Below are 26994 nucleotides of genomic sequence, written 5' to 3'. Positions count from 1 at the left end.
TTGGATGTTATTTGCTTACTTGGCGAGTACTGCAGGATAATCGTGATTAGAAGACATTCGGTAGTCCTATTCCGAGTACTGCAGGATAATCGTGATTAGAAGACATTCGGTAGTCCTAGCCTATTCCGAGTACTGCAGGATAATCGTGATTAGAAGACATTCGGTAGTCCTAGCCTATTCCGAGTACTGCAGGATAATCGTGATTAGAAGACATTTGGTAGTCTTATTCCGAGAACGGCAGGATAATCGTTATTAGAAGACATTCGGTAGTCTTATTCCGAGTACGGCAGGGTAATCGTGATTAGAAGACATTCGGTAGTCCTATTCCGAGTACGGCAGGATAATCGTGATTAGAAGACATTCGGTAGTCTTATTCCGAGTACGGCAGGATAATCGTGATCAGAAGACATTCGGTAGTCCTATTCCGAGTACTGCAGGATAATCGTGATTAGAAGCCATTCGGTAGACCTATTCCATTTTTCTAAATAACTGTTTGAATTCATTATAGTTTTTATTAGCTGTCGAATAGGTTCATCGTGGAAGTCACAGATCAAGCTCCCAAGTTGTATTGTAATTATGATTGCTTAAGATTTGATGATAAAAAAGGCGATCTACTCTCCGTTGGTTGATCATGAAGGTTTGAGGGTGAATAAGTCGTCACCGAAAGGAGAAATCTTCCCGTCGTGTCTAGTTCTCTGGTCTTAATGTTCTCTTATTCTGTGTTTCACAAAGAATATATATAGATGTAGGTTGGTCTTGCTTCCGGTAATATGAGGGTTAATATAATTATACGTCAGATTGCGATGATTGGAAGTGTATGAGGTACGATGACATAGCTGTTCTGTTGATGTCACGTGTGCTTATTGCTTCTTTACTATAGGAAGCATTCTCCAGGGAACGTGTGACGTGCAATGACATCACAGTTCTGTTGATGTCACGTGTGCTCATTGCTTCTTTACTATAGGAAGCATTCTCCAGGGAACGTGACGTGCAATGACATCACAGTTCTGTTGATGTCACGTGTGCTCATTGCTTCTTTACTATAGGAAGCATTCTCCAGGGCACGCGTGACGTGCAATGACATCACAGTTCTGTTGATGTCACGTGTGCTCATTGCTTCTTTACTAAAGGAAGCATTCTCCAGGGCACGTGTGACGTGCAATGACATCACAGTTCTGTTGATGTCACGTGTGCACAATATTGCCTCTTCAACTGGAGGCATTCTTCAGGGCACGTGTGGTTTATGCAGACATCAGCGATCTGTCAATGCAACTTACACACAATGCCGGTATACTTGGTGGTGTTCTTTTGGGCATGTGTGACAACGGCCTCGCTGTTCTGTTGATGACGGATGTACACAATATTACTAGATGCTGTATGTTGTTGTTATTCCGACCTTCATGATAATCATACAAATGTATTATTTCATTATTGACTGTATGGGGCTCGTTGCTTTCCTTTGCAAGTGTTTGTGACGGGTGCTGCCGGCGGAGCCTTTTCGCGAACACCAAGAATCATGATTTTTTAATCAATTGGAAATATATTATAGAAGGAAACGCACAATAAACTCTGATATTAGCACTGACTTTCTGATCATGAGAAAGTGTTTTGTCAGTTTATTGCCATGACTTGTCATGAATGCAGCCATGATAACGGATTATGCGACTTCATCCCTTTTACAACGGTGAGAGCTCTGCCGCTTTACACGAATTACATGCATGACCTACTCATTAACCCACACGATGCTTGTTGTTTTTGTGCCAGTTGTGTCACTCTATTAGCGTATTAACTGTGGCAACGCAACGCAGGTGTAGTGACATTTACCGTCGGGTTTTGTCCGCAATACTCGCCCTTCAGTTATTGGTAAGGATTTCACCAACAAATGTATTCGTACATCAAATATCCTCCGTGAATAGCGTACTTAAAGGTTTAGTTTATATCTAATGTTCTTCAGGAAGCCCTGGTGTGAGGTATCTGTGGGTGTTCCTTGTTTGAACACAAATTGTTTGAAAATGAGCAAAAGAACAAAACAAGTACTTAAATGCAAAACCTCGAACATCTTGCAGAGTTCCGTTCAGGTTAAGTGTAATGTAGATTTGCACAAGTCTCTACAGTAATAATTGATAGTTTAAATGATAATTTCTAAAACATATGAATAAAATTAATAAATTGTCCTTGTCACAGACTGGCGTCCTTAGACTGTCCGCTGTAGACTTGCCTCTTTAAATGATAGACTTACTAATAGTATGCATGTACATCCATGGGTTAGCATTCAGTTTAGCCTTGGAGCAAGGCTAGGTACAATGCATTGCACCAACCTATTCATGAAGCTGATGTAAGTCCTCCTTGTTTAGGGTCTTCATTCAGCTTTTATCATGTCACGTCTATTTCGATACAGTTAACTTCCGGATTCCTTTCGGAATGATTAGATCCTGTATGTTACCTTCGCGGCATTTTTAATGAAATTGTATGGATCATTAGCCAGTATACATCATACGGGCAATTTACTTTGCACCTTAATATAATTTCTTTATGATACCATCTCCTGAACGTTCTGTAGAAAGTGGGATCAGGTTTTTCAGGGTTTTTCTCCTCCCGCCATCTGTGAAGCCGAGACTGATGCTTGGCCCCTGTCCAACAGCGCGGCCTATTTTCAGTGGCGGAATGTCATAAATCTGGAGTGCAGAATCCAGCCTTTGCACACACTCTGAAAGATCAAGGAAATGACTTCCATGCGCAATACGAAGTAGTGCGTTAATCATACAACTTTGACATTTCCACGGCGTTATCGTCGCAATTATGACGTGCCAGCGGCTCCCTATGGCCACAACGCCAAGTTAGATCACCTTCAGTTTTCTCCATTTATTGTTTACGCCTGTATCTTATTTTTCTTTTAATGTTTCGTGAAATCCTGAACTTGCCTTCAGCTCAGCTACAGAATAAATAATTGCACACATAAATGGTAACTCATTAAACCTAATTCAGTGAAATTCGCCCAGGAGGAACCAATAAACACTCAGTGTGAATTTCCGGTAGAATCTAAAACAATATTTTCAGCATAGTTTCAAGGACAAGCATATACCATAATTGCTGCTGTGGAGGAAAAGTAAACATGAGCCGGAATAAATCGATTTTGACAACACACATACATACGCACACACGCACGCACGCATATACGCACCCTTCTCTCAATCTTTTGCATATATTTTTGTCTCTATTACTTTTATGCTATGTTTATGGAGAGAACTCCTTCTATTAAGTGTTTACGTAAATTAACAATGTCAAGTAGCAAATGTTCTGACAACGTTAATCGTATATCAAGTCGGTTACTTTCATAATCTCCAGCTCAAGGAGTTCATCTGTCATAATTCGTTATCATCTGGGTATTTTCAACCATTCCGACAGACGCCCATCGTTAAAGACAGAGCACAGGCGTACTATCCAGATCAGTCGCTGGCAAACAGTACCTTGTTGACTGACAGAGGGTGCGCTACTTCATCAAACTGGCATACCGTGATAAATATGACCGACACTGTAAGACTGTTTACCGCATGACTACTTTTGACTGTACTCTCAGGTATTCTCTTAACCAAACACCATCAGGCGTAGGCGGTTGTTTGAACAACAGTGCCATAAAGCAAACCGGCCTGTCTTTCTCTTTGACAGAAACTATCGTAGCGACGGTTGCGATATAAACTTCGCTATGAAACGCACCTTGTAATTAAAATAAACATGGCCAGTGCATCTCACAGCACCAAGAGTGTTGTAAACAGTGATCGTTAAACAGTTGATTAAAACATACATCATCTAGCGTCTCCTAAACAATAAATGAAGCTGACAAAATATGGTTCTTAATCATTTGTACAGAAAGAAGGCGCGGGAACATGTGCAAAGATGTAGCTGTTGGTGCACGGTAGGTTGGAGGGGGACGTTGGTAGGGCCTGTATGAGGGGGGCGATTGGGCTTGCGCCGTATTTTTCATGATAACGAATGCATCCCCGAAATAAACAAGGTTAGTTCGAGCTGACGTGAATAGATGTTTTACTGCCAGTCATATCAGCGCGGTAATTCACCATCACATCCATCGGGGTGAAGATACACTGAATTAGAGCAGTCCGGAAGATGACTATCAAACTCCTTCTGGAGACACAGAGAAGAAGTTACAAGGCCCAAACTTGACAAGATAAAAAGAACTTTAAATGACACTTCTTGTGAGTTATATAAGTGCCGTAATTATTCAACTGTCACAATATCGGATGTCTGCAGTGTTGGCGATGCTGCCTGTTCAGATCAATCTATTCTCTTGAACATCGTAGATAACACGAATTTCAACGTTTTTCACGTTCATATGAGGCCCAGTAAAAAGATTTGGTTGAGGTTCTTTCAAACTGACTTCTACACGAGTGAGATCCTGGGGTGAATTGCCTTTTTGGTCATCTGTAAAAGTAGCGTCTGAAATACATTAACAAGAAACTACTTATCTATTACATGTTGTTTATGGGTGATTATTTTAGGATGTTTCGAAGTGAATACAGGATTAGAGATTCTTCGTGCCATAGAGTGGGCTTCTTTTTAAATGGTACAGTTTACAGATAGACATTTAAAAAGATGACGAAGGAAGATAGAAAGAATCAAGTATTTCTGTTTGTGACAAAACACATCATTGGCTGAACGTTGCACTAGTGTACCTTATCACTTTCACATCTTTTAATCTATCATTGACACTGGATGGTGCATAGATTATTAAATGTTATATCAGTATAGGCTGGGCAGCCTCGCTGGTGAAAGTTGTCTCCCTTGATCATGCCAGGATCCGATGATTATGGTTTGCATCTAACTCACTCCAGAGGAAACGCCTATCAATAACTTAATAAGTTGCCATTTTTTAATTAGTATAAGACACGTTTACATGTCAAAATGTAGAACAGTTACATATGTGTATCTGTTTATATCTTGAGTAGGTTTTAACATGTCAACTTCATATATGATTGTCAAAGTGAGTTAAGCATGGTTTCACACCGCTTTGAGCAATATTCCAGCAACAACAGGACTTATACTCGGGATCTTCTGAGTGACTAACGAGAACTTTAACCACAAGGCCAGCCTGCCGACCCCTAGGTTAAAAGTAGACTCTATTAAACCTAATATACCTTGCAATTTATTACGGTACACATAGTGAATGCTAAACCTGTTCGGGATGTTCATCGGGATAGACATCGGTGGGTCCTTGAGGTGTCTACGGTGTACAATCAGATGCAGCTGATGTTGTGCACGCCGCAGCTCCCTCTACATGATGGGCGCTGTTTAGATTGGCAAAGACACTAGAATTTACTGGCATACATGCTTGAGGTGAACCTGTTCGGAGAAATAACAAAGTTTATTTCCGACCGATCTAGTTTGTCCTTGCCAGTACTTGACACTGTAACCTACATTTTATTGGCATGAAATCTTGATGATCAAATATAGGCACTTCAAACACAGTCATGGTGCTCAAAGAAAAGTGATTAATCCCGCTTTCTATTTCTGTTTTATAAACATTTAATGGTTTAATAGGTCATTTCTGTTGATGTTCTTTAAAAAGGGGACATTTCAGAGATTTAAAAACATGACATACAAAAGTCATAAACAAGACACATCAGCACAACAGATGTATTGAAAGGTGAAATATTAAAAAAAAGTTAATGGGTAAGGTTCGTATGGGGTGTCACTGTAGCGTTTTCCCCTTGTACTGTGTATATATCCGTCTTGAGTGAATGAGTTTGGTTTAACCCGCTTTTAGCAATGTTCCTGCAATATCACGTGGGACACCGTGAATGAGCTTTACACATTGTATCTATGTAGGGAGTCGAACCCGACCCTTCGATGTGACGACTGAACACATTAACCACGCAACCACGCAACCCCATTGCCCCCCTTGTATCTCTTATACTTCCGGAAACCACTGGTCCGTGCAGCTTAAACTGAAGTTGACCACAGCAATGATATCTTTAGATAGGTATCAATATACATGTATTCCGATCCGATTTTACAAAATGTCAACACAGCATCTATATCAATATATCTTTATTTTAATTCCAACTAGTGGGTTCGAATCCGGTTCGCCCCGTTTGTGTTTTTAGGTTTATCAGCACCATGCCAATAAAGTGGTGATGTAAATCCAGCTAGGGTCCATGCAGGTAGCACAAGTACTGTAAGTCCCCATGGTATGGTGATCTACCTTCAGTTGTTGGCGATCTATAGCCTGTTTTTATATTGTATCGTCCTCTATAGTTACAGTATTTGAGATTTAATTACTAGTGTTAAATATATATCTGTGATAGTCTAGTTGGTTTTACTGTCCTTTGTCGACAGATTTTTACAACTGATTACCTTGTTTTCACCACTATATGGCTGTAATATTGCCGATGCGATGTAAAAGTTTAACTCACTCACTCATTAAAGTGGTAGACGTCGGAGAAGTGTATCCACCAACATTAAGCTGACAAGCCTTGACATAACTGGAATACTGTTAAAACCGACGTTAAATGTAACACACTCACGTATTCTTTTGACCATCATTTTCCGTATGTTCTCTTTCACAAAATCTCTTTGGTAATGCGTAAATTGTATTTCTGTTTGTAATAGCTTTTATTTGCAGAAATAGATTATGCTCCTCCACTTTTGACAGGGCTATTTTATACACCTTTCCACGATACACAAAAGTGGTCCTCATATATGCCACGTGTATATTTGAACCGAAAGATGCATCTGGTTATCCCTGTCAAAGGTTGATCAGTATAAAGGAAACAGATATTTGAGTCCCAATTCTTCACCAAGTCACTGCTTCTATTTCTATTGCAGTTGTATGGGCACAAGTAAAGGTTGTTCTCGTATATATCAGGTGTATATTTAGATAGAAAGATCCATCTGGTTATCCCTTTCAAAAGTTGAACAGTACATATATAACAGAAACACGAATTCGAAGTCGCCTATCCTCACTGTTTCTATTTCTATTGCAGTTGTATGATATGGGCACAAGTAAAGGTAGCGGTCGGAGCTACACGCCTCAATCGTACGGCAACTCTGGGTACGGAACTTCCGGTTACAGAGGAGGATCTTCCTACCAACCGCCAAACAGAAGCTACAGCTATGAGCCTCCCAAATACGTCTCGCCAGTATCTGTGACGGACAAAGTGAACAAGTTTTCGAACATGGAACCCAAATATTCATATAGTGGTGACCGTTACCCGTCCGTCGATCGCAGCACGAGCAGCAGGGATCGATACCCCTCCCTCGATCGCCACTCCACGAGAAGTGGCTATTTGTCGGACTATGGCGGCAGCAACCCTCGTTCCTACGGGTCCTGGGACAGAGCTTCAACACGCTCTAGTAAGAGTTACGGTGCCGGTAGCAGGGAGACATCTCCCGTCAGTACCAAGTCGTCGAGGTACGACTACAGCAGCAGTGCTTCTCCCTACTCTACGTATTCGTACAAGAGTGGGTCGGACGCGTCGCCTGTGACGCGGCGGTATGAACGACAGTCTTCCCGAGGGAACGACGCTCCAAGTCGACCGTCCGCAGATACCAAACCGACAGGCAAACAGACCAGCAAACCCTGTAAACAGTCGGCGTATGTGCCTAAGAGACGGCCCAGAGAGTCCTCAGTGTCAGATTCGGATGACAGTGCCCCCGAGGCTGAGAAAGCGAACCAGTCAGTCAGGTAAACACGAATGGTCGAAATGCAATAGCTATGACAAAGTTTTCATAGCTGAAAATTGAGAGTATGTGTCTGCAGAGTGCAGAGTGGTTTGTAATCATTATCCGGCTCACCATTATGGCTTATATTCCCTATGATATGTAGCTTAAGTGTAATAACAGAAATTCATTAAATGGCGACCTGCTTATCTCAGGTATAAAAATTCAGTGGCGTATATTAAGTAAGACAACATCGCATGTGTGTGTAAACTAACTAAATAACATGTGAATAAATATGTGCACGTTTAGATTTGATTCTTATGAATAAGTTTTGACATTCGGAGGATGGCGATTTCAAAATTAGTGTAAACACTTTTCAAGTGAGTGAGGCAATATTCCAGCAATATCATGGCGGGGGACACCAGAAATAGGCATCACACATTGTAGCCATGTGGGGAATCGAACCCGAGTCTTTTACTAACGCTGTAACCACTAGGCTACCCACCGCATCCTTTTCAAATGATATAGACCTGTATTGTAATTGTTGCAGATACCTGATATGCAGAGGTACTTCGCCAATGCCAGAAGGGGAACTACATAAGAAAGACGCCAAGGAGCCAAAAAGGGATGCTCCTTCGCGAACCAGGAGGATCAAATGCCCCGTGAGGGAGACTCGAAGAGGTAGACAGAGCAAGACGGACCACCCCAACACTGTCGACTGTGCAACACAGACAAATATGGACCAACAGAACACCAAGAGGTCCCGTGGATTAGGTGGAGGAGGATACAGAGGAAGTATTGGCGGCGGCAGTGGCGGTGGTGGTGGATCAGGTTTAGGTCCTGGAGAAACCTTCTACAAATATCGCGACAAGTTTCTACCGGGGACAAGTTACGCCCCGAAGAAGTCAAGTTATGATCCGACTCCAAAGAAGTCCTATTATAGGGATGAGGTTCAAGATCCACCATCCGAGAAATCTTGGCGCCAAGCTGTTTATGGAGAAGTTCCACGTTCATCCAGGAGAGAAGAAGCTGATGCTGAATCTATCGTGATGGAAGATGAAGATGACAGAAGCAGCAGAAAGGGCAGGAGACGCGAACCACGAACTAGCACTCCTAATACAGATTATAACAGCGCAGCTGATGAAAGACATTCCCGACACAAGCCTCCTAGCAGGTCGTCCTCGAGAGAAGACATGCTGGATGACAAGCCAAAAAGGAAGAGGCACTCCAGCAAGGAACTCTTGGACTGTGATCAGCCTCCTCTCACTCCAGAGAACCTGTCGCTAAGGGAGAGTATTGAGAAGGTTCATCAGTGGAAGCAGAATCTGCCTTCGCCATCAAGTGCATACTACACAGAACCGGATGGTGCTCCTAATGATATGCGAAGACATCCAGGAGTAGGCGCTGAGAGTAATTTCAACAGAAATGACAGACAATATGTCCACCAGGACTCGATGAGGGCCATGATGGACGATTCTGAGGTTCCCTACTCTAGAGATGGTTCCCCATCTCGTCAGAAACGAAGGCAAAGGAAGAACCTCTCGAGGGGTGGATCTAATGACAGTATCCTTGACGATGATGAATACCAAGGACACATGCCAAACAAGGACTTCAGAAAATCAAATCTCAACAAGTCGACGATGGACAAGTATCGCGACAATGAGGTATTTGAAGGAGAAGATAGACGTGGCCATATTCGCAATGACAACTACGGATTGCAAAGAAGATCTGGTAGTTCTTCAGAAGCTACTGACAACAGACTGAAGAGGGACAGTTCAAGGGAGAGCATCCTTGACGACAGAAGGAAGTCCAGAAGGGAGAAATGGGAGAACGATGGCAGTCACGCACACGGCCACGCAAGTGATAGTGCAGGATCTCAGTTTGGATTTAACAGAGAGGAGTCTCCGAACAGAGGCATCTTCGGCCGGTCCTCCAAGTCCAACAGATCTAGTAGACAAAGCTCACGCGAGGACATGTTGGAGGACAGGGGAAGACACGCTCAACTTGCTCGACAACAGTCGGTAGAGCAGTATTTGTCTCCTTATGATAGAATGAGACCAAACCATCTCGCCGTGTCCAATGAAAGCCTATCCAAGATGAGCAGTGGTTCAGGCTTTGATGACCCCAATTTGCAACGAATGTCAAATTCTGTGTCTCAGCATTCGATTGCTTCTATGACGAGTCAGGGAACTCTCCCCGACATTGTGCCACACAGTCCTGAGTCTGAAATGGGCAAATCAAAATCTTCTCCAGATGGTCAGAAGAAACAACCTTACAAGGGAGCCCGTTCTGGTTACATCAGCGCTGTACAAGACATCGACAGCCTCCTTGACGACGACGAGAGGCGACGACAGGCAGACATCATGGACTCTCCAGTACCAAGGACGCCACACCACCCAATGCAACCTTCTCCACTCTCGCCATCATCATATGAAGATGATCCGTTCACGAAGCGAAGGCCAAACAGCTACTCCTTCGAAGCTCAGCAAGATGGACGATCCTCTGGATCCAAGATGCGGGCATCAAAGTCTCATGATGACAAACTCATCGACATCGAAGATGAACGCATTACGGCTGAACGGTCACCCCAACAAGCGGCACCTTCCAAGACCCGAGGTCCTCCTTCTACAACATCTAAGCAGATGGCGCAGATCTTGACTCAGAAGAAGGGCCTGGTAGCCATTGCAGACTTCCTGAATCTCTGTGAGAAGCCACCGCCACCTCGCATCATCAAGATTCCGGGAGCATCTGACGACGATGACAGAAACTTCAAAGGATACACCTCCGCCTCCGACATGTTGGAACACCTCGGAGTTGACGTCAAAAAGGTAGGCACGTCGTTATTTCTTGTTCCACGTGCAATATGTGTGAAATAAGGGCTTTATCTCACAGCAGCAGGCCCCTGTTATCTCAAAGTCGGTTTTCGTCAAAAGAGTTCATCAATGAACATCTGAACAGTAATAATATGTATTTACTCAAATAATCACGCTTTATATAAGGCCATCGGTCTCAACGACTTTGAGATAGCGGAGTCCATACTTTAAGATGCAATAATTATTTGCCTTCTTAAATACAAAGTATATGGGGCCCGACGGTGATAACAAAGGTGAGTGAATCTGTACAATCCGCAATATGACAGACTAGAAATGAGGGACAAAATGAAGGCCGTGCGAAGGACAAGTTATGGCGAGGGAATTTGACACACGAGGTTTCATTCGCCAGCATCAGTACAATTACAACAATCAAAGGTTAATATCAGTTCTGGAAACGTTTTGTCTTATATTAACACGAGCAAGTCTTTGCCCGAAGACAGTTCTTAAAAGTAGGTCTCTTTGAGTAAGTGAGTGAGTCACCGCCCTCCTCTTGGACTGATTGGCTGACTCGCCAGGTGTCACACAGACAGTTCTTAGCATTCCAATTTTTAGCACGTATGTGCTGAATATCAGTTAAAGGTCATTGTTCAAATTAAGAAATTACAAAACTTTGCAATATGACGCCGTTGTATAACCTATTTGTTTCCCAAATGTTAAATTGGTTTTATTATGTAGCCCTCGTATAACTCGTCCTTGACGAACTTGACGAGGTTGGTAGTCACGCCACACCTACTGACCAACAAATGCACAACTATCTCTTCACCTGCGAGACAAAAGCCGAGTGGATACTGTACCCACTGGTCCCACAATAGGACTAGGTTCGGAGCTCAGATTTGGTTTACTGAGTCGAAAAACACTAAAGCATTTAATATATTGTATTGAAAGGATTCAGGGGAATACGGATTCGGTTCAAGACGATGAAAAGGCAACCAAAATATCAGATAAGTAACTTAACGGAAAATCAAATAAATGTTAATTGTAGAATGTGTGCTAAAGGACAAATTAAGTTGTATTTAGTGGTGTAACGATTACATCAAAGTTAAAAAATACAAATAAATGCGTCGTTGTTTCTATGAAGTGTGTAAAGCAAAACACACGCTTTAATACAATCAGTGCCTCGTTCGCTGGCTCTTCAGCCATCTAATAAATATGCCCTGCATCGCCAAATACCCAGACAAATTACCACAAATGTACTCACCCCTTGCGGTCCGTGAAATTTAGACGCCGAATGTGGTCGACAAGCCAGGACAAAAGCAATCAAAACTCGTCATATTTCTGGTCAAAGTTGCTCGACCCTTTAATCTTTGATATTTGAAAATGGGCTTGACATTTGACAGTATGCGCGTCTATCTGACATAGGGGATAATAGCCAAGGTAATGCGAGACAGGAGAACCATCAGTGTAGCGTCGCCTGCACCCTGGTGATGACAGTCTACATGCCATGGGAAGCTACTGGGCGGATAGCGTACTCATGGTAAGATACTGTTTGTACATGTATTTATTGCTCTTTTTAATTCTATCATATGTCAGCATCTTTACGTCACTATCGGTATTCATGTGTAGGAAATATGTATAATAATTTGGATGCATGTAGACATTCTTCTGAATTTGTCTCGTAGACGCGCTATTGTTTTCATATTTTGCTTGAGTGAAATTTCAATTTTACAAATTCTTAAAAATTACTAGTAGCAGGATGTTAGGCAAATATACATCACTTAGATATAAGGAACTAACTAAAACGGTATAATTTTTGGACTTTGGAAGACTTTTGGAACCGGGATATACATTTTGAAACCCACAACAGTTTATATGCCATGAAAATAACTAACTTTGAAAGGAAATTTCAAAACTATCAGTGATCAAGTAAACAACTATTTGTGTTGGTAAACTTAATGTGGACGAATCATAAATAGTACATAATAAATATGGACTGAGCCCTTGTTGCGTTTGAACGGAAGTGTATGAAACAATGTAACTCTAATCTTCTACAAAATTTAATTTAAATCAGTGGCTCCAGTCATAGTTGCCAGTACGAACAGAAATTAATTGTTACGACTAGTTAATAAATAATCAATAATATATGTTCATGCCTTTAACTCTGTGGCGACAAGAGTATGTTTAGTGGAGTTATGAAGGAACGCAATTTCCGTAATTGATTAAAGCGCCAGTAAAATATGTAATGGTGGATCACTAAGTAATGTTGGAATTATTAAAGCTGTATAATAGCTGATTATTAACAAGGTTTTAATACTCTTCTGTGCATTAGGAAGGCCATTGTTACTTTACACATTTCATGTAAATTCTGATTTTGTTTAAAAAAACCATTCGATCCCCTTAAAGTTTGTGCTTTAAACATATTTTTATTTCCAAAGAAATCTGGATCGGTATAAAAGGAAAATTTGCTTGTGTAAATACATCTACAGGTAATAAGTTGACGCAGCTGGTAATACGTTTTACAAGATAGTGCTAAACATAATATACAGTTGCACAAACGGAATATATATACTAGTAGTTTGTGGATGATAAGAAATCGAATGGTCTAGAACTTGTTACGGTACTAGTTCAAGGGAAGTAACTCGTACCACCCTTGCCATTCCCTAACCACAGTTGTAGCAAACAGTTGCGCTCCACTTTTCATAATATTTACATTAATTAAACGAAACACCTTCAAGAGTAATAACAACATAGGTCATTATGACAATAATAACGTACATTGATGCTATCTGTCACTGGCTAATTACGCGGTCTTTCATACGACATTATTAACAAGATTCCTTGGGCATGCACAAACACACCATTGTAATTACGCTTCCTGTCCCGAGATGGGTTGATGAGCCTGGAAATGCCAGCGGTTGTGTTTACTATGTACTTGGTCATGTGCCCGCTAGCAGTTGACCCAACCACCTGCCAATACAGCTGACGTGAGAGAATTCTATCTGTGGTGTCTAAACAATAACACCTGTTGGGCCTACACTGTCACATACAGGTGTAATGAATTAGTGGCGACACAGTGATTGACACCGTTATAAGTTACAAATGTTTATAAAGAAATAGTTCACGTTTTATCTTTTTTATCTCATCCTTACCACTAATTAAATGTGATTCTTCTGACGTACCAAACTGACTGAGGTCAGGATATTTTAAAATATAAAGTTCTGAAAATATTTGGGTTTGTACTTACAGCTTCATTCTACCGAATAATATTACATAGTCCGAAAGTTTACGGATAAATATGCATGCCCCGCTTGTTCTCATCTGGCAGGTGCGTGTTTTTCCCGTCAGGGGGCGGTGGGGTAGCTTAATGATTAAAAGCGTTCGCTCGTCACGCTGAAGACCCGGGTTCGATTCCCTTCATGGGTGCAGTGTGAGGCCAATTTATGGTGTCCCCCGTCGTGATATTGTTGGAATATTGCTAAAAGCGGCGTAAAACTAAACTCACTCACCCCATCAATGTATGTAGTCATCACTTTCATCAAATCTTCCTTGTAATGATAATGGCAGCCTCCTCATAAATTGACAAGCATAAAATATTACCGTGGGATAAGATAAAAGGAAAAATATATTTAGCCTGAGAAGGTTATGACCATATTTATGTATGATTAATGATAACCCATTTACTGCTTATAAATAAATCATTTTTTTTTAAAGCTACAGGTTGTAGTTTACAATGTCACTGTCTAATAATAAATTCCCAATAATCTACAGCGTGTATCGAAGTAAATATTATCTTAATATCGCAGACAGGAAGTCGTTAAATCTAGAAACAAACTTTGTATTATGCTGAGTTAATACCTTAAATCAAGTTCCGAAAATAGTTCCGATTTAGAATTCTAGCAAGAGTCTAATGTTGTGACAAAGATTAATGCGCGTGCTGGGCTTTAACTCTCGGGTTGAAACTAAGTCACGTTCAAGCCCTACCTTCTTTCGTGATAAAAAAGAAAAGTAAATGCAGTTTGATTTGATTGCGGGTAAACAAACATTGTAGGGTGTGCGATAACTTCGGCGTCACTCACCCCCGTTGTACAAATTGAAACACGGTATATTATAAAGTGACGCCCATTTAATCGTCATATATTCTGAACTGCCTACGTTCTTGTTATTGAGGAAGTAACTGTTTCTGTTAATGAGTTAGGTTTACGAATCGTGGCAGTAATCCAGCAAAGACACGACAAGGGAGACCAAGAACGGATTCGAACGCTTCGATGACAATCTTCAATCGCTTGACTGGGCGGTGGGGTAGTGGTTAAAGCGTTGGCTCGTCGCACCGAAGACCCGGGTTCGATTCCCCACATGGGTACAATGTGTGAAGCCCATTTCTGGTGCCCCCGCCGAGATATTGCTGGAATATTGCTAAAAGCGGCGTAAAACCATACTCACTCAATCAACCGCTTGGCTGCTCAACCGTCTATAGAAAGAATATTTAGATTGTTTGTTTGTTGTTTAACGTCGCTTCAGCAATATTCCAGCTACGTGACTGAAGTCTGTAGAAAATGGAGTCTGGACCAGACAATTAAGTGATTGACATCACTGGCATCGATTTACGCAGTTGGGATACGATGGCATGCATCAACCGAGTCACAGAACAAGCTTATCCGATCCCGTTAGTCGCCTCTACAGACAATAAGTTTTTGAAGACCATTTAAACCCAGATCTTTACACCAGCTCTCTTCCCATATTGTTCTAAGCGTGGTTCGAACCCAGTCATCAGCCACTAACCACAGAGCTACCCAACAGGTTAATCGCGGGAGAAACTATGCTTAGATGTTGTATCCTGAAAGCTTAAACCACATCATTAAGGTTTATGTTCGTACTGGCGAGATCAGTTATCTTATCCCTGCTGTTGGAAATCCCTATTCAAATTCGCTAGTGATCCCAGATCTTACAAGAACACTAGAACCCTCCTGATCTTGGTCCGAGCTCCGCAAATGCGCGTCGGGAGATTGATAAAGTGTATCGGCGACATGACCTCCTTATAAATCACTACATTCCAATGGCATAGCTGCAGATAGCGATATTGGGCTGTATAAATATCGGTGACGGAAACATTGCTTATTTTCATAGCTTGGTGACAAAGTATGATTTATTATAGTCGTTATACTAACGCCGATGACTTCTGAAAGCATGAGTGTATTATGTAGGGTCGCTAAGCTACCGAATCGTTGCACTTACGCATTTGATTTAATGGTGGGGTTCAAGCTGCAACAAATGTCAATATGTCCGCTATACGCTTCGGGAATAGCCCCGTGTATACAATTGTGGAACTGTATTTTCCTCACAAGTATAAAAAAAATAATTAAAATTAAAAATTTGCCTTGTCATCGAATATAATTGGCATACTGATACAACCCATAGGGTTTTAAAGGGGTTACAATGAAACACATATTTACATGTAATTTTAAAAATAAGAAACGATCATTTCACGTGTAACCCGAAATCGTTGACATTTCTGTACGGCTTTCGAAGGTTAAGATCGTGAGAATTGGAAACAATAAATATATTCAAAAATGTATTTTTAAAATTGAATCTTGCATGATTTTACATGTGATTCACTTGGCTAAAAAGATATTACTGAGATCAATCCAAAGATAATGTACACTCCCTCGCATACCAGTCCGTTAAACATATTTAGCTATTACCCTTTCGTGTTCAATTCAAAAGCATATTGACGAAACGAACCCCATGACGTGTCGACCCGTGTGTGGAAAATGTAAATACCGTGGGTCTATTTGGAATTTACCCTCCAGTTATACGTGAGCAGCTATTATATCAAAGTATTCAAATGAGCTGACTGTGCCACGCCCACACGTTACTTCCGCGGTGCATTGACTCATCATTGGCCAGCACGCTGTGAATCTGTGAATGGCGTATCGGGACTGTCCTACAGCCAGGAAAACGCTATCACGGAATTATCGCTAATATTTTTTCCACTCTAGTATCTGGTAACCCGATATCGGAAGTCGACCCGCGTTGGATATAACGGACAGAAATAACATTAATAGCTGAGAGGAGACGAAAAAAACGGAACGTGCGTTATGTGTCGTTTGAAAAAACACTCCACAACGCCACTGTGTTGACGAAATGGCTCGTGAAGCGCAGGAATACATTAGGTCAGAGGTCACACAAGTTCGGAGGGAGAAATCGAATCCATGATGGCGACTTTTACCTGTCGCGTACAGTACCTAGATGACAGGGACCCATTTTCAAACACAAATTATCCCGAGCCAACAAGACCACCTAGCCATGCATTCCTTGAGACAGTTCCTATTATCAACCAGTTAGCGACGATACATAGAATTCTGAATGCACCACACAAGGTAAGTAGCGACCGTTGATTACTCTAACCCAGACTTCAAAGGTGCCGACCAGGTGTAAACAAAGCGTGTTGCCCCACAGATTGATGTGATGTGGACGCTTGGATTTATATGGTTGTCTTACTTGAAATTGTTTACCGTTCAATATTTATACCTTGAAATTATAGAATCAGTCACGACCCGAAGTGACGAACGCTGTAGTTTGTTTGGATGTCATAATCAGGTGGGGTCGTACACACTCGCCATGTGTCGTCGTTACCGTTTGACAGGTGTCACATATATTCGCGGTAGATAGCATATTGAGTAAACAAGCTACTGTTTACTCACCCACACCCATATTAACGAATAATTAACATGGACTTACCATGTGACCTAAATATCATTCAAGTCTAGGAAAGGTGTACTGTGACCAAATACCTTCGCCTTTGAAGAAAGAATTACAATTGTTTATTATATAGAACATTTCAGGTGTATCAACATTGTTAAATAACGTTATAGCAATTGTGCAATATCTGTTAAATAATATTGCTGTTCATTTTCAATAGCCCCATCTAATCACTCAGTTAATATCATACATGTATTGATAATATTTAGTTCCATTGAGTCTTGTTTCATTTTCGTCAGTTAATTTTCGTCAGTTAATTTTAATTATTCAGTAATTTGATGATCACTATTTAAGTACAAGACTAAGAATTCATGGTTACATCTGATCAGAAATTTAACTACCATAAACTTTTATTTTGTTATGTTATCTAGTGACCTATATGACAAATTAATTCTACATTGTATTGTGTTATTATGGAAACCTTGTGTTAAATGTTGTAATGCTTTTTGTACCTGTTGCTTGGTAACATAACATTTCAGGAAAAAAATAATTTCCATATAAAACAAATCCTTTCAACTCTCTAACACACCCAGTTCGTACATTGAATAAATTAATTTTACTGTTAAAAACTTACGAATAACCTTGACTTTTTATTATTGTAAAATTGCAACATTAATATGGTTTGGGTGATTTGAAATAGACATTTTATTTTTGTCAATTCCCCTCAATTTGTGCAAATTAATTAAAGGTATATGTAATAAATTTATATGATGTATAAAAAATGAAATCAAACACAACTGATTATATGTAAGATGAAACATCAGCAGTTTCCTCCAACACTTAGATATGAGACACTGACTCCACAGATGTGGTTCATATATTGCTACCAGTGACCTGTGCTGGGTTCAACTAAGTGAAAAGCACTGGGTCAAACTGTCATATGTAATTTCCTTTAATTGTCCCTTTGCTTTAGGAATAGCACCATCAGGAAACAGCAGGTCATCAGCTGATACACCTTATCCTAATTTTATCACAGTTTCCTCTTAATACCATCACTTCCTCATTATACCGCAGGCACATTATAAAACTTTTACTTTATGCTCATAAGGTTTCTGAGTTAAGTTGACATTTACCCCACTTCATTGTATGAATAATTTTCAAGCAGAATTAAACCCAACTCAATCCCTTGCTCCATGTGTAAATATTTACCAGGATGTTTCTGATTTTTCCAATATTGTTTTTGGACTTTGTGTGTAATGGTTAAAACTTGTGATATATGCCTTAAAAAGATAAGACTATACTTCAACAGGTCAATGTCCCCCAGGCTGAGTGGTATAATGAGGAAGCACCTGCCATCAGCTATAGAGATTGTTAGCTAAAACAAAAGTGTATCAAGTGACAGAACTATCACCATAATGTCCTTCCCCCCAAGACACAGGACACCTGTTATCTGAAACCTATTACTTTATATCTCCAGTTCCCACTCTGTTTACATTTAATCAGCATCTGGTTAGAACAATGGCAAAGGGAACAGGTTTCATTAAACCAATGTTGAGGCGTTAAAGACTGTTTCTAGAAAAATATGTATACAGATATGAAACCCAATCATCCCTATTTTCTATTATGATCAATAAGCCATGTTTATAATATTATGATATACCTACATCTATGAAGAAAGTTTTTGAGGTTTTTGATGTAATTTTGTTGCCATATATAAATATATACTCTGAACGAAAAAATCACGGGTCATGAATGTAGTAAACAACAGTTACAACAAATTTAAGAGGACCACAAATTTTGTTTCATTATGATCAAAGTTCATTAAACACATTTCTACTAAAATACACAACAGGTGGCTGGAATAAAAAACAACAGTTCACTATAACTGTCAGTTCATCTTAAGTGTGTTCACTATTAATGTAATTTATTCTGAAGGGATATCAAAGACTGAGCTCACAATTTCATAAAAATATTCCCCCAAATATTCATTATGCCTAACTTTTTTTTATCAGTATATCATAGACATTATACATGAATGTGCCTGGAGGTGTTTCCTGGTAAGCCAGATCAGGTAGTTATATAATTATGTACAGGTATACCAAGTAAACATAATGATAATGTACAGGTATGCTGTGTTATTATGTCACGATGGTTACACTTGATTTTATGACGACAAGAAGTATTAATGTTACAAGCATAAACAGCTGATTACTAGCATCACGTTGTGTCATGATAATTTATTGAATTCTGCCTTCATACAGTAAACTGTGATTAAAACAAACTGAAATGGCCACTAACTTATTTCAGTTAGTTTCTGTAGGTCATCATACACATTTCGTCTAAATTATACTGCAAGTGGCTGGGACCCTAAACAGTTAGTTATATCCGTTGGTTCGTTATAACATGTTTGTTATAAAAAGTTTACTATATTTAGTGACTCGTTGAAAGATTGTTTCTCTTCAAAATGAGTAATCTTGGACCATGTTGGACGTTGTGTGACACATTTGAATGTTCATGCAAATGATGTTATTAAAAAGTTATTAAATATTTTCTGTAAATAAAATCTGGTGTAGAACAAAGTTCAGGAAGTTGTAGCTAGATCCTGTGCTGGTCTCCCCTATAGTTTACTCGGTACACATCGGTCTGCAGTGGAGCCACTTGTACTGCTCAAGTAGTAGGACATACAGATGGTCATTGAATCAGATCTTTGATGTTCAGTGATACTTTTAGCCTTTAACTTTGAGGGAGGGCAGAGGAACAGCCTGATTATGCCCAGGGTGGGCAAAGTAATGGCAAACTTGAACTTATGAGGGCAAATAAATAGTTCCTAGAATTTGGTGAGGGTAAAGTTTTATAACTATTTATAGTTATGCAGGAAGTATTTCAGACACATCATGTATAGTTTCATTGTACATGGATCACGGAGACAGTCAAGAAATAGCTTCTTCGTGACCAGAATTTAATTGAGTAGTCTGAAGGAAAAATCACTTTGACTTCGGAGGGCAAAAAGAAAATGTTGTATCAAATTGATAGCTTGACTATGATTTGTACATGGGGAGGGCAAAGTAATTACTTAATTACTCAGTGATGGTTATACAATGGGGAGGGCAAAGGAATAGCTTTGTCATGGTATCTGAAAACAAGGGGAATGGATAGATGGTGATATGGTTCCAAATTAACAGTAGTCCAAGGCTAGAAAATTCATGAAGGACAAGTGACAGCATATATTTTCCCTTCATCCTTTAGATTTATGGCAACTCTTTAAAAGGACATTTTTCCTTACTGGTTAAAATAAAACCAGAATTTATGGTGATGAATGTCTAAAACATCTGGAGGATAATAGCATCATCATCATCTTTGCAACTGAGGGAGGCAAGGGCATGGATGGGTTGGAAGAGGGTCTACAGGGGAGGGAATACCAGCATTATGTTAAAGAGCAGGGTTCTACAGTGGAGATGACTCACTGCATTAAAGCATGTTGACCATATGCAGGTTGCATGGTGAACATGCAAGATAGCTTGCATCACTTGTCTAGGGCTGGGATGGGAGGGGGTTGGGAGTTTGGAGGGGGTGGGACTTAGAGGAAGAACGCCTAAGAAGACAGATAACCTCTGAGAACACTGATTAAAATCTTTGGTTCAAAATGTCAAATATATCATAGTAAGGTGCCTTGGAACAAGTGATAACCTGTTGTAATGGATACTTTCTGGGATAAAAGTGGGATCATTTTCCTCAGGTTTCAGTATAATCAGATGTAGGTAAACAGCATGTACATGATGTTTGATTTTGTACAAGATGTAAACTGCTTTCAACATGATCCAGGAAAATTAATAAGAGAAAATATTGATCATTTACATGTTTAGGGGTAAAGGATTCTGTTTGACCTCCTCAGTTTGTGCGCAACCAGGGGCAGTATATAATCAAAGTACATTGTATTTGGCGGAACTGGGTCTTGGCAAACACTTTTAAACAAAGTTCCAAATTAGACAAATTTCAATGCATTAATGTTTAAATAAATATTCCAAGGTTTGAGATAGTGTAGTAATATTTTTTCTTCATGCCCTAAGAATGAAAAACCTTGAACTTCTTGTGTATTTTCCCCAGTCTTCTAACCATTGCACTATATTCAATATTTCTTTAATGTTTTTTCATACATTTTGATTCTCTGTTAAAAGATGCAACTTAAGTTATTTGCTCGGGGTGATTAATGGATGGTTAGACCCAGATATATGTAATCGTACCCACACAGTGTGATCATAACTCACAATATCAATCACTGGTTTGTCTGGTCTTTGATTATTTACTGTTCTCACTTAGCTGGAATATTGGTAAGTGCAGTGTTATACAAACTCACAGGTTCCTTTTAAAATTGTGCAAAGCTTTAATACTTGGTGTCCACTGTCAGTTTCCATGCCTTTTCTACCCCCAAACTATGACCAACCGTGACCTCAATTCTCTTAGTCTTCTATTATACCCTTTGTCACTGATAATTGAAGATTCAGTGCAGTTCTTTCCTTGTGCTATGTGCAATACCTGTGTTTGTTGTGGTGCATTCAGTGCAGTTCTTTACTTGTGCCATGTGTAATACCTGTGTTTGTTGTGGTGCAGCTTGAAGACTGTGCGCTGCAGATCTACCGCTACCACAGCGGGTCGCAGGGAGAGTATGGAACCTATCTGGATACTGAGTCTACTCTCGATGAACAGGCCGAGGAGCTAGACGGATTCCAAGACCAGTAAGTACTTCTATTCTATTTATGATCTGTGATACTGGACACAATGTGCTGCCTTATACCACTTTGTGATAGAAGTGTTGCAACAGTTGTAACTCAGAACAATTTGACTTCCTACACAGTGTATAGATCAATTTTGTGGAACCTTGTTCTTGGAAACCTTTAAAATTGATATAGGACTTACCACACAATGTTTTGATCAATATGCGGACGTTTGTTCTTGTAAACCTTTAAAACTGCCAAATATTTTGAGTTTCTACAGTCTCTGGAATTCTCAAATTTAAACTTTCTTTTCTCCACTGCATGCATTTGATTATGCAGTGTCATCATGATAAAATCTGTTATTTTGTTCTCAAAATACACTATCCAATCTTCAGAAGATGTTATGTGGGTTATAAAATGTTTATAGCATGCCTCCCAGTTAGATACAGTTAAACCTGTGACAACACAGTATTATCTAATGTTACACTGTGCAAGGGTGTGTAGGCAATAAATCAGACCTGGGTATACCCTGTGTATACAATACTTCATGTTGGTGTATACGTAACGTTTAGACTTGATGTCATCACATGTATGTGTGAAACAGGGTGTTATCTCACAGTGCTGCCTACTATGTTGAAGTGGGACTGACCTGAAATAACATAATCATAATAATGACAATCATAACCAACAGTTTTCTATTCAGCTTGGTGGGTATTAAATAGTTCATAAAGGGGTGTAGGGTGGCCAAGTAGTTAAGGTTTTCACTTGTTTTACTAGATAGCTTGGTTTGATTCCGGAATAAGTATTAAGTTTAGGACTTATATTTGTCATGTTGATGTCAATGGCATTGGAGGACCCTGTTGGCTAAGGCACTGCAAATATCTTTGGCAAACCTGACAAAACTAAACTCACTCACTCACTCAGTGGTTCATACTGATTATGTTTCAAGTTTTGTCAGCACCATAGGGTTTCACCAAAGTGGTAAAGAGTTGAGTGCTGCTTCACTTTGCCTTCCTCTTATAACAAGCAGACACACCCTGATGTACCTGTAACTCTGTTAAAGGTGGCATTAAACTCACTTACCCACCCATTTAGATGTTCCCTCATCATAATATTGTTGAACTGTTAAGGTTGTATCAAACCTATGGTAAAGCATTCATCGGGTTAATCATGTTATCCCACCTCAGTTGTTTTGACTAGGAATACATACAGTGATAAAATGTATTAATATTGATTTTGATATGGATTATCCAGCTCTCAGCCTGAAGATAACATGACCCATTAAAACATAAATTGAACTTCATATGACGCTCTGCACTTTGTCAAAATGAATGACAGCCAGGGAGTCGTCTGTCAATAGAGTGCAGTGTATCAATACCCCTGTGGGAGTGACGTAGCCAGATTGGACTGTCTGACATCAAAGCCCAGACACTTCCTTGTGTGATTGTCATGTAGTGGGTCGCCATAGTCAGCGATGACATTCCAGACAGGTGTATCAATGTCATCAGGCTGCCTCCATACCTGTCTCATCCTCTTTATACCTGAAATGCTCAATTATAATATCATTGATAAGTGGTCCAGCCCCACCTTTACAGGTCAGTGTGAATTTTACAGTTACTTAACACACATATGCAAGGGCTGGGCCATGAATCTTACAAGGGACAATGGAGAAAAGGGTGGTATTAAGCTGAAACTTTTCCATTGTATTGTTAATGAGGATTTGGCTCTTGAATTGCCCTAAAGCATACCCAGGGGGTACAGAGGCCTTGACCCCACTGTTTAATAGCTTTCTGAAAATGTATACGTTCAGAAACTGTGCAGATGATGAGGTACACTTAGACTAACATCTTGTCTCTGAAATGAACATATTTTATTGAAAGAACGGTTAATAAATTATGCTTATAAAATATAATGAAAAAAAGTCCAGAGACTTAATTAATTTCCTGAAACTGTGGTTATCTGGACTTGTCACATATTCTAGACTTGCAAGGGCTTTCTTTGATATAATTCTTACCGGGCCTGTATCACTAAACATAAGTTAAACAAAGTGATCTCAATTGTAACTCTCTTCAATTACTATTTATTATATTTACTTTTTTTTACAGAAACAAGTCAGTGCTGAAATTATGTTAAGAAAATATGATAAAAATGACCTAAGAGACTTTCATCATTTTCAGAAACAGCAGTATTCTAGAAATGCATGGGCTTCCTACGATATACTTGTTTTTTTCAAGATCAGTATGACAGACTACTTAATTATCAAATTCTTCAACTGTAAGATATCACAAAATTAAATTTTTTGAATTTCTGAAATCAGTAAGAATGACAAGCAAATATTCAGTGGTGGGTGTATTGTGTGATTACTGTCTGTATTCATGATGGTTAAAGTGTTACATATGTATGAACCACTGACTGTGTGTTCTTCTAACTGTGTCGTGACTGTGCACCTGGGGGACCAGGTCCGGTAACCAGGATCCAGTGAGTCAGTCCTCCAGAATGTACCCCGGTTTTGCCAACATTCAACCTCACTCGTCAGCTGATATTTCTGCATGGATTCCCCCGTTCGCCCAAAGGGGACAATGTCATAAGTCTCTGGACTTTATTTGCTGCAACAATAGATAGTTGTTGATGTTTGTATGGCTAACAGAGGGATGTAATCTTGTGTCAGTCTTCACGCAGGGCTACCCAGCTCACAAAAGGGAGTGAAACTTTTAATGACAGATTGGATTTGTAAGAGAGAGCATTGCTTTATCCTTATGTTAATATCCCACCATCCTCGGGCGGTTCCGTTTTGGATGGATGACTGTTATTCTGTTCAAGCAATAATAAGTTTATTGAAAAAAATTATTTCTGTTTTCCATACTTCCAAACCTTTCCTTTACTTGACCTTCTCAGCCATGGCTGCCATTACTTGTACAACCATTTCTGTGTACTGCCTGTCCTTGCAAATGGAATATTAGAAAAGCTGTTAGGATAAATCATTTGACCCAGTAACTTTTGAAATCACTTTTGAATAGATATACATACTGGAAGGTAAAACCAAGTAGCAATAATAGTCTCATACAAAATAAATTCCGAAGTACAATGATACGAAGACACATATATTTCATAATTTCTGTTTCATTACTGAAATTGTCCTATTAAGTTCAAGCTTCGAATTATCCTGACCAGTTTTGACAATGTTAAAGATATTTCAAGAGATAGAACTCCAACAACAGCTGGGAGAGTGGGGTTATTGCTATATTAAATCACAACTCTAAACTAGTATACTACTCAAGAAAGAACATCCGATTCCTCATCTCACTCTATTTCATTGGTCTTGGTGTGACAGATTATATATAGAAATATGAAAGAATCCAATATTCTTTAAACCCGTGAAGGTCCGGGTTAGAATTGGCCTTCAGTAACCCATGCTTGTAAGAGCTGACTAACGGGATCGGGTGGTCAAACTTGCTGGCTTGTTTGACACATGTCATCGTATCCCAATTGCGTAGATCGATGCTCATGCTGTTGATCACTAGATTGTCTGGTCCAGACTCGATTATTTACAGACCGCCGCCATGTAGCTGGAATGTTACTGAGTGCGGCGTAAAACTAAACTCACTCACTCACTCACTCAATATTCTTTAACCTCTTTTGAGTAACAAATTTTGTTGGTTAGTTTCCGTCCCCAAGTGAAACTTATATAATGGGACCAGTTCATTCATGGGACAACCCCGACCATGGAGGCCATCTGATCCTCCTACAGCAGCAGTAATGATAGTTGTCAAACATACCACCGTTACACAAAGAGAATTGCATATTTTAGGCTTGACTTGTTTCCTTTCTGTATGCGTCTTTATGTTCTGTGACACAAGCTCAACTGTACTCTTTCCTTATTGACTTGCTAATGCTGTGCATGTTTAGACGGCCATTGTGACCGCTCTTTATGATGATATTTACAACTGGCTGTATGGACTATTTCAGAATATTATTACTACTGTGACAAATCCTGTATTTATAGTCGACATACATCAAGAAGGGCATTGATTCATTTTACCCTTTCATATTATACATGTGTTATGGGTAATTTAATGAATTAAATATCATTTTCACCCTCCACCAGTCCTATAGCCGATGTACATGAGTATTTGAGTGGTTACACCATGAGCTGGATTATTGTGTGTCTTTGTGCATTGTCAATTTGTTGATCATGCTATCAACCCCAGCCTGTTTCCAACTTGATTAGACCCGTGAAGATCCAGGCTAGAATTGATCTTCAGTAACCCATGCTTGTCGTAAGAGGCGACTAACGGGATCGGGTGGTCAGGCTCGCTGACTTGGTTGTAACATGTCATCGTATCCCAATTGCACACATCGATGCTCATGCTGTTGATGACTGGATTGTCTGGTCCAGACTCGATTATTCACAGACCACCGCCATACAGCTGGAATATTGCTGAGTGAGGCATAAAACTAAACTCACTCTAATTTGATAATATAGAGACCACTGTGCTTTAGCTGAAATATTGTGGACTATGGCTTAAAGTAACATCCATCCATCCATTTCCATACACTTACATATATACATACATTCATTGTAAATTATTATGTCACTTGAATACAGCAACAGTTATTAACTTTTGTCACAGCTGAGAGACCGCCTCTATGATCTAATGAAGCATGTGACCACAATATGGATGGTCGGTGCAATGTGAAACTGTGGCAGGCTCTCTCAGTGAGCTGGCATTATAATATATAGCTAACATTAGTCCACACAGTACAGGGCGGTGGGGTAGTCTAGTGGTTAAAGCGTTGGCTCATCACGCCGAAGACCCGGGTTCGAATTCCCACATCTTCGAACCTGGGTCTTCAACAGGACGATCAACCTCCTGCCTCACTACACAATGGATGTTTCCCTCGTCACGACGTAGATCCGGGTTCGATTCCCAACATGGGTACAATGTGTGAAGCCCATTTCTGATGTCCCTCTGTGATATTGCTGGAATATTGCTAAAAGCGGCTTTAAACTAAACTCACTCACTCCCAGTGGATGTGTGATGACTACCATAGTCAGAACAATATACATCCCAAAGGACGCTTGTGGGCATGCAGACAGC

At 39.9% G+C, this 26994-nt stretch overlaps 1 protein-coding gene across 1 annotated transcript in view; it reads left to right on the top strand.

The window, feature by feature from the left end:
• Positions 1-26994, top strand: part of LOC124259151 (FH1/FH2 domain-containing protein 3-like) — a 144017-nt gene that overhangs the window by 59983 nt on the left and 57040 nt on the right. Inside the window, 3 exon segments of the mRNA XM_046693247.1 lie at positions 6999-7699; positions 8225-10502; positions 21792-21916. Coding sequence (XP_046549203.1) covers positions 6999-7699; positions 8225-10502; positions 21792-21916 — 3104 coding nt within the window.

The sequence above is a fragment of the Haliotis rubra genome, unplaced genomic scaffold (assembly GCF_003918875.1).
Source record: "Haliotis rubra isolate DU_JTF1 unplaced genomic scaffold, ASM391887v1 Scf710, whole genome shotgun sequence".
Taxonomy (NCBI): Eukaryota; Metazoa; Mollusca; class Gastropoda; order Lepetellida; family Haliotidae; genus Haliotis; species Haliotis rubra.
The sequence above is the reverse complement of the archived record's forward strand: the minus strand, read 5'-3'. Positions and strand labels throughout refer to the sequence as shown.